Raw genomic sequence first — 7,940 nt, 5'->3', positions numbered from 1 at the left:
TTAACATCCACTATCCTTTATCTGACAATGATAACACGTTTTAATAGTAATCCAAACTATCCTTTTTTTAACGATTTTGGTGGCGTAAATATCGCATCCCATCACACTATCCACATTAATCCTACTTTTATTGATCCTATATTAACAATATCGCTTCTTAATCATTCCATAGATCTTGCCGGTATTGAGTCGTTTATCAATTTACCCAATCTTATTGCCATTTGGTCCATTTACATTGCCCCATCTTCCAACCCACCTTCTCTACTAATTGATTGCATTTTTTCTTTAGTTTCTTGTAATTCTATTATAGGCAGTGACTTTAATGGTCATCATCCCTCCTAGGGGCGCTAATTTCCAATCATCGTGGTAACATTTTTTCGTCTGCTATTTCTACATACAATCTTTGTATTCTCAATACAGAACCCCCACTGTCCTAACAGGCCCTATTCAAATGGATTCCACGATTGACCTAACCATTTCATCTCCCTCATTATCGTTGTCATGGTCTGTCCTAGACTGCACACATGTTAGTGATCATTTTCCCATTATTATTTCCCACACGAATTCTCCCACTCCCTCTCTCTCCCCCTATAACACCGCTGTTAACAGATTTAATTAGTCGAAAGCCGATTGGCCATCTTTTCAAAATGACATGAACATTTTCACCTCTAATTTTTTCTCTTTCTCTCCCATTAAGAATTACAACTGGTTGGTGTCTACAATTATTAGAGTCGTTAATTTATCTGTTCCTTTGATTAAAAAAACTAAAAAGTCTTTTCCCTCCCCTCCTATATGGTGGTCTTCCTCTTGCACCTATGCTATCAATGAGCGCACTAAAGCTTTTAAAAAATATAGATCCTCGGGTCTATTAAGCGATTTTTTTGAGTACCAAAAGGTAAGCGCCTCTGTTCAAAAAACACTTAAACAAGCAAAAATTAAAAAATTAAATTAAAAAAATTCACTTAAGTAAAACAAATATTTTTAATTAATAAAAAATTTTAAATTTAGATTATCATTGCATTTATAGATTTATTTGGTAATTTTGAATACTGAAAGAGCATAAAAACAAAAATAAAATTAATATTTCTTCTACCATTAAGGTAAATTTAATCATTAATTTAATTAAACATAATTTGTTTAAATATCAAAAATTTAACATTATGTATGGGTATATTACATTCATCTTAACCATCATGATGTGTTGATCCAGGATAAGTCCAATAAATTTGCTAATAAACATTATTAAAAAAAAAACTATTACATTTATGATAAATTTAATATTTATACATTATACTTTTAACTTTATATTAGTTATTTATTTATAAAATCTGTTGTTGAAAATAAAAATAAAATAATTATTTTACTTTTGTAAGTTAAGATATTTACTATTCTTTCATAAATTAATTAGTAATAAAACCATGAAAGATAATATAAAAAAAGAAAAATAATTAAGTTAATTTATTTATATTCAAGGATAATAATTCATTTTTCATAATTGAATGATGTGTATAATTATTCCACAATGATTTTATATGTTGAAGATACAATAAATAACTGTACTATACTTTTAAAAATAAACTAATTAATTGATGAAATAGAATTTACAGTTAAGAAATAAATATTTAAAATTTAAGTTGAATGTTCAATTTAAAAAATAATTATGTTTAATAAAGAAATAGAAAATAACTTTTAAATTTACAGATAAATAAAGAAAAGATAAACTAAAATTTAATCCAAAATGTATGACTAAATTAATTTGTATAATGAAGTAATTTTAATATGTGTAGCAAACGTTTAATATTTATTTCACATAATGTTTAAATCAAGTTCATAAATAGCATACTCCATTAAGCCTTCTCCGAATAAATATGATAAATAAATATAACATGGATGACTTATTATAATTATAGTTAAAAGATTATAATTGTAGTTATAATCTTTAATTTAAAAATTTATAAATCTAAAATATTTTATTAAAACACAACACTAGCTAAAATTTTATTTTTATTTTCTTCTAATTAAGTATTATTTAAAACAAACATTTTAAAAATTCACTATCCAATAATAAGAAATAATTTTTAATAAATGATTTATAAATTACTAGAAATTTATTTTTACACACTAAATAGCAGAGATAAATGAAAAACACTTATTTTTTTAAGTTTTTATCCACTTAAAAAAAAGTCTCATTCTAATTGATTTTTATATGTATCAATTAGAATGAGTCAGTTAATAATTCATGTTAATAGTTTATGAAAAAAAAATTGTAATAATTATCTTAATTTACTAATAACTACCTCAATTTTATAATTTTATCAAAAATCTGATAATATTATAAATTTAACTACTAATGATTCACACAATTGTGGGCTTATTTCAAAATAAATTTAAATAATTATCCATTTTATGAATGTTTTTCAATTTTTGTAAAAATAAAATTTAGTATTTATAGAAATCTGTAATCATGGTTAGTTAAGAATTTTAAGTTTATTATATTATGAATATTTTTGAATCTTAATAGAAACATTTATCATAATAATCAAATATGTTTTAAAAGTTACAATTTGATCTTTAATTTTAGTTTAATTTCATTTTTATACATAAAGTTATATTGTATGTATATACAATAAATAAATATATATATATATTGTTGTAATATGAAGTATAAAAATAAAAAATAATAAATAAAATAAAGTTAAGGTACCCAAATTTTGGAACAGATTTTAAGGTATTTTAACGTTTAATGCGAATAGGGCAATAGGTCATTCTATAATATTCGGGCAAAACATTTATATAGTCTTTGTGGAGGTTTATTTGATAGCATTCTTCAACCATATAGCTGTAACAAAAAGTATATGCTTAATTTAAACCACTGTCTGGTATTATAGTTTTATATTACATATATGTATTATTATTTAATAGTTAACAATTGAACAATCAGTATTTAAATTAATCTTTTTAAACAATTTTTATTAATATAAAAATTATTAATATATTATAGCTCTACTTATATATAACTACAATATTTTATTTGATAATGGTATTAATGTTTATTTAACTTACTCTAAAAATCCTTTTATAAACTCAGTAACAAACCCAGTAAATGTAGGTGTCTCTTTTGCCATCATGCAGAATAACTTTGGTAGACAAGCTTAAACAGATAAGAATTACACTATTACACTAAAACTCTATATTAATTAATTATTAAAATTTGTTTTTCTCTAACACAAAAAACAACAGATAGAAATCAATTTAATAAAATAATTAGCTACAGTTAAATTTGTTATACTAATTGTTCTTTTTTTATTTAATATTGCTAGGTTCATAAAATTATTTTAAAAATAAAATAATTCTGTTGTAAAAAACTTACTGATAAATCTAACTAAATGTGGTAAACCATAAATGTGACACATAGGACGACCTGGATACTTTTCTATCATCTAATTAGAACAAAATAAAATTGTTGTAAAACCTTTTACAAGAATTATGTAGGGTGAAACAGATCTAACTAATAAAACTCATAGAACTTTTCATTTACTAATATTTTTCTCTTTTTGACCAATCTTTACAGAACTAGACTTCATTCTAAACTTGAACAAATATTTTTTACTACATTAAAATAATTTTTTATTTAAAAATATTTTGAAAATTTCCTGAGACATTTTATAGTTTTATTTATTAAGAAAAATTTTAATACAACAAACTCTTATAAAATCTACTTGTTAATTTGATACAGAATTTTGAAGTTAGTTATAATTTGAATTTTTTTATACTTTTTCTATTGAATTTAATAGTTTTCTATATTTTATATAAAAGGATATAAGAAAACCAATTTTGTATCCAATATTGAAAGTAAAATTTTAGTTTCAAATTTTTGATTTAATATACATGAATAATACATGAGGGATTATATATACAAGCTAATTGGTTTTTTATGACATGGCTATGACAGTTTATGATATCAAAATATTTTCTTTAAAATAAATCAATAAAATGGCTAGCATAAAATCTTTTAAAACAAAAAATTACTAGTTTATTATTTTATGTAATAAAAAAAATTAAATAATATTAAGTTTAGAATGTAGTCCAAATTTATAAAAGTTTATTAAAATGAAAAAAGAAAAATGGTAATATATTATAAGTTATAAGATTTATTAGATAGGTCTGTTCACTCTGTATAATTTTCAAATAATCACTTCTTGATATTGTAGTTTTTCAATACGACGTAGACACCATACTGCCACAGCTTGATTAAAAGCATCTAATACTATATTCAAAACATCTAAGTCACTATAAAAAATATATATATATATGTATTGTTAGTAAATTCAAAGTGAATGATAAATGATTTTTTGTGCCTAATCTAATAATTATTGATATGTTATGAGATTACAAAAGATATTTTTTTTTTCAATACACATACACTGTTTTTTTTTTGGCATAATCACATAGTATGTCATAGACTGATGGTTTAGCTGGTAAATATGCTATCTGAAAATTAAACAATTAAATTATTTAATTATTATAAATAACATATACAGGATAATTTATTTATCATGAAAAACTTAATTAATTGAAAAATAAAAATATTGATAATTTTTATTTATTTCTTTTAGTTCAATGATTCTCTCAATATTTCAATTGCAGTTTTTTTTATGTTCTTGCCCTATACCTTATAAGGAGCTAACTTTAATTTTTAAAAAGACATTACACACAATTAACTAGCTTATTTAATAGATAGTGATCTAGTTAAGAAAATAATTAATTTTATTTTTATTTTGAGATTAATTAAGTGGGTCGTGATAAGTGAATATTTTTTACAATAAATAAATTTAATCGACATAAAAAAAAAATGTATTTATTATTCTTATTATCTTGATAATATTTTAAACATTAAACTCCTAAAATTCTAAAAAAAAGTTTATAAATATTAGTAAGCAATTAAGTTTTACTAGTGATTTTAGTAAAAAATATATATATAGCTCTCCACATTTAAAAAAAAAATTTCATTAATCATAAAAACATTTTCTTGCAAATTTCATTGGAAATTTTTTATAAGATAAAAAATGTACAAAAACTTCTAAGTTAAATGCTTTTAATTTTTTTTTTTTCAAATTTTCTATACTTCTATATCAAGTATAATTTTCTAGTTACAAAAATTAAATTTTTTTCAACTTAGTAAATTAATATCTATAGAAAAATTAATGAATTAATAATCTTTCATTTTGTATACTTACAAAACGATCATCAACAACTAAATGTTGATCTTCCATAAATATGCTAACAAAATTTTCAGGCAATTCAATGCCATAATCTATCAGTTCTGTCTCTTCTTCATCCGATCCCTAAAAAATAGTTGTTTACCAATTTTAAAAATGTATAATATAAATCAAGTCATTTAAACTTTTATGACTTTTTAATGTAATATTTATATTAAACAAAAAAATTTATTTTATATACTGTAATGACTAGGGTTCAGGAATAACTAAAATAACTTAGTAATAACTATCTATCACTTAACTAAAATCAGTTAAGTAAATATCTATATTTTTAAATAGAAAATAATTAAATTGAAGTTTTGGAAAGTTTTTAAAGCTTATGTTTATTGGAAATTTGTGATATATTAAAATTTAATAATTAAGATATCATAGTTTATCCAACTTACTTTACACTCTTTTATTATCTTAGGCCTTCTTTCATTTTCATCTTCTGAGGTATTTTTTAATCGTTTTTTTTTTAAACTATGTTTAGCAATAGCTGCTGTAGCTTTTACTGCTGCTGCTCTTGGAGTATCTATAAGTTTAACTAAGATAAATATTTTGGAATATTCTAAAGTATAGTATTATAGATACTAACAACTTTTTGACAAATTGCATAAATTATTTTTTTTATATTCATCATCACTGTCATCTTCTGTTGAGCTCGTATCATATTTGATTATATGTTCTTTCTTTTTTCTCATAATAGCTATTGAACTATTGTTATTCTTGTATGATTCTGTAGTTAATTCATCAGAAATAAAGCAAAGCTTATCAACATTACTTTTGATATTACTTCCATAATCTTTAGTTCCACAATTTGTAGAGGTAAAACATTTTTCAAACATACTGCTTGATCCAGCTTGCAAGTGTTTTTCTTCATAATATTCAGTAATATTTTCATGGGATTCGATTTGAGCTTTACATATACATATATAAATATTATTAAAAAAAGTTTTATTTAATTAATAAAATAATTATTACTATTATTGTATATACTTATTAACTCTTCATCATAATCATCCCATGGCATACCATTAGAATCTACTAAATAATCAATATCACTTCTAGAATTTATGTCACATGAATCATTTTTTAATTTTTTAATGCTAAAATCATCTAAAAAGATTAATAATAATATAGAACTAAAATCAACGAAATAAAAATAATATAGCTACATTGATATAAATAACACCTATAAACACAAAATTTAAGTCTAGGTTTCACATATTTGTTCCTGTATTCTTATTAGGAGAAAAAAATATAATTCACTTAATATATTTTGTTTTTATTATCATAATAATCCAATTACAGATTTTATAGATAACTTCTACTAAAATTTTTTATTTAATCAAAAAATTATGTAAATTAACTATGATTTTAAATAGTGTTTATTTGTACAAACAAAGAGAATTAAATATGTAAAAATAAAAAACTTAAATATGTTTTTTATACAATTGTGTAGATTTTGCTGTTAGTCCCTAACATATTATTACATTTATTTTACTACTTTTTTCCTGATAACAGTTTTGAAATCTACCTTGATGAATAATATTAAAGTTCCTTTTATCTTTAAATTGGTCCAAGTAATCTTTGTTAAACACATGATCTTTTATTTTAATTATCCAACACCTTTCATATCAATGATCAAAATTTTTATAATTTATAATACAATGGTAGGAAATAAATACCTTGTACTCCTTTTCTCTAAAAAACGGTGTTTAGTAAAACCATTGATTATGAGTACTATTTAATATGTGTAATCCATAGTAAACATATCTTGTAGAAAAATTCGTCTGTTAGATACTCACTTTTATGTTTTAGAAATTTGCAGAAAACAACGTCACGCAACATCAATGCTATGTTTTTTAACAAATAATTAAGTTACGTCTGTTATTAAGTCTTCATTTAATTACTTAAATATAATTTGTTATTAATATTGAATACAGCATCCAGTTGAAAAACCATTCACAAAACAATAAATATTTGAATAGTATAGATAAAACGGTAAAAAATCACAATAAACGAAATAAAATTACAAACTGAGGAATTGTGAACAAACACAATACTAATTTTACGGCCGCATTATTAACACAACCACCCGTTTGGTGAAACAACTTGGAACTACGAATGTATGAATATCAAGGAAAAAAATTGGCACCTAGCAGTCCGCACCTGGTTATTAATGGTAAAGTCAGGTCTAGTCAACTCGGATTTACAGCGCTTTTAACGGTTCGCTTTGTTATTAATTGTTAGAACCATAAATCACTAATAAGTTTTTATTATTCTCTGTATTTTTAACTTTCCATTAAGTTTTTACAAAAAATTTGATGAACACATCCAAGTGTTTATTAGGAAATTCAAAATGTTAAAATAAATTGATGCAATTTGGGCGGCTTAATATCCCCTTTCACCTAAAAAAAGTGCTAGAATATTATATATTATATCAAACAATTAGAGGAGAATTAATTAAGTAGCCAGTAAAATTTTATACTAGTTGTAATCTACAGTATAATTACATAGTTGTAATTATATGAATTGGTTGATTTTTCCAATACGTTTTATCTTAATGTCAGAAAAATTATTTAAACTTGTACAATCAAATAGCATAACTTGTAGCATTTCGTAACTTCTAACTCACATAATTTTTAAATTAATATTTAAGTAAAAAAAAGGTTTTTT

At 22.4% G+C, this 7,940-nt stretch overlaps 1 protein-coding gene across 9 annotated transcripts; it reads right to left on the bottom strand.

Annotated features, from left to right (window-relative positions):
* Positions 1 to 1,076: 1,076 nt before the first annotated feature.
* On the bottom strand, positions 1,077 to 7,448 carry LOC126898812 (mortality factor 4-like protein 1). Of its 9 annotated transcripts, XM_050673187.1 has the most exons (13): positions 7,175 to 7,448; positions 7,070 to 7,117; positions 6,950 to 6,965; positions 6,243 to 6,367; positions 5,857 to 6,177; positions 5,666 to 5,805; positions 5,238 to 5,345; positions 4,424 to 4,491; positions 4,197 to 4,290; positions 3,371 to 3,440; positions 3,064 to 3,151; positions 2,705 to 2,839; positions 1,077 to 1,229 (listed from the first exon to the last, which is right to left on the bottom strand). In XM_050673187.1, the coding sequence occupies exons 1-12, from the start codon at positions 7,224 to 7,226 to the stop codon at positions 2,734 to 2,736; spliced, it is 1,236 nt and encodes a 411-aa protein (XP_050529144.1). In that variant the 5' UTR covers positions 7,227 to 7,448; the 3' UTR covers positions 1,077 to 1,229; positions 2,705 to 2,733. The 9 variants fall into 9 exon arrangements, with proteins under 9 accessions (XP_050529144.1, XP_050529143.1, XP_050529148.1 ...); XM_050673186.1 differs by having other exon boundaries at positions 1,077 to 2,839; XM_050673191.1 differs by having other exon boundaries at positions 1,077 to 2,839; positions 6,258 to 6,367.
* Between the last annotated feature and the right edge of the window lie 492 nt (positions 7,449 to 7,940).

The sequence above is a fragment of the Daktulosphaira vitifoliae genome, unplaced genomic scaffold, assembly GCF_025091365.1.
Source record: "Daktulosphaira vitifoliae isolate Bord-2020 unplaced genomic scaffold, ASM2509136v1 Scaffold_2, whole genome shotgun sequence".
Lineage (NCBI taxonomy): Eukaryota > Metazoa > Arthropoda > Insecta > Hemiptera > Phylloxeridae > Daktulosphaira > Daktulosphaira vitifoliae.
The sequence above is the reverse complement of the archived record's forward strand: the minus strand, read 5'-3'. Positions and strand labels throughout refer to the sequence as shown.

Bases quoted from the DNA above. Each gene is read 5' to 3' on its own strand.
- LOC126898812 (XM_050673186.1), bottom strand. From the start codon at position 7,226: ATGGTTTTTCAACTGGATGCTGTATTCAATATTAATAACAAATTATAT. The intron at 7,118-7,174 runs GTAATTAAATGA...TAAAAAACATAG, and splicing joins TAATAACAAATTATATTTAA to CATTGATGTTGCGTGACGTT. The intron at 3,152-3,370 runs GTAAGTTTTTTA...TATCTGTTTAAG, and splicing joins ACATTTAGTTAGATTTATCA to CTTGTCTACCAAAGTTATTC.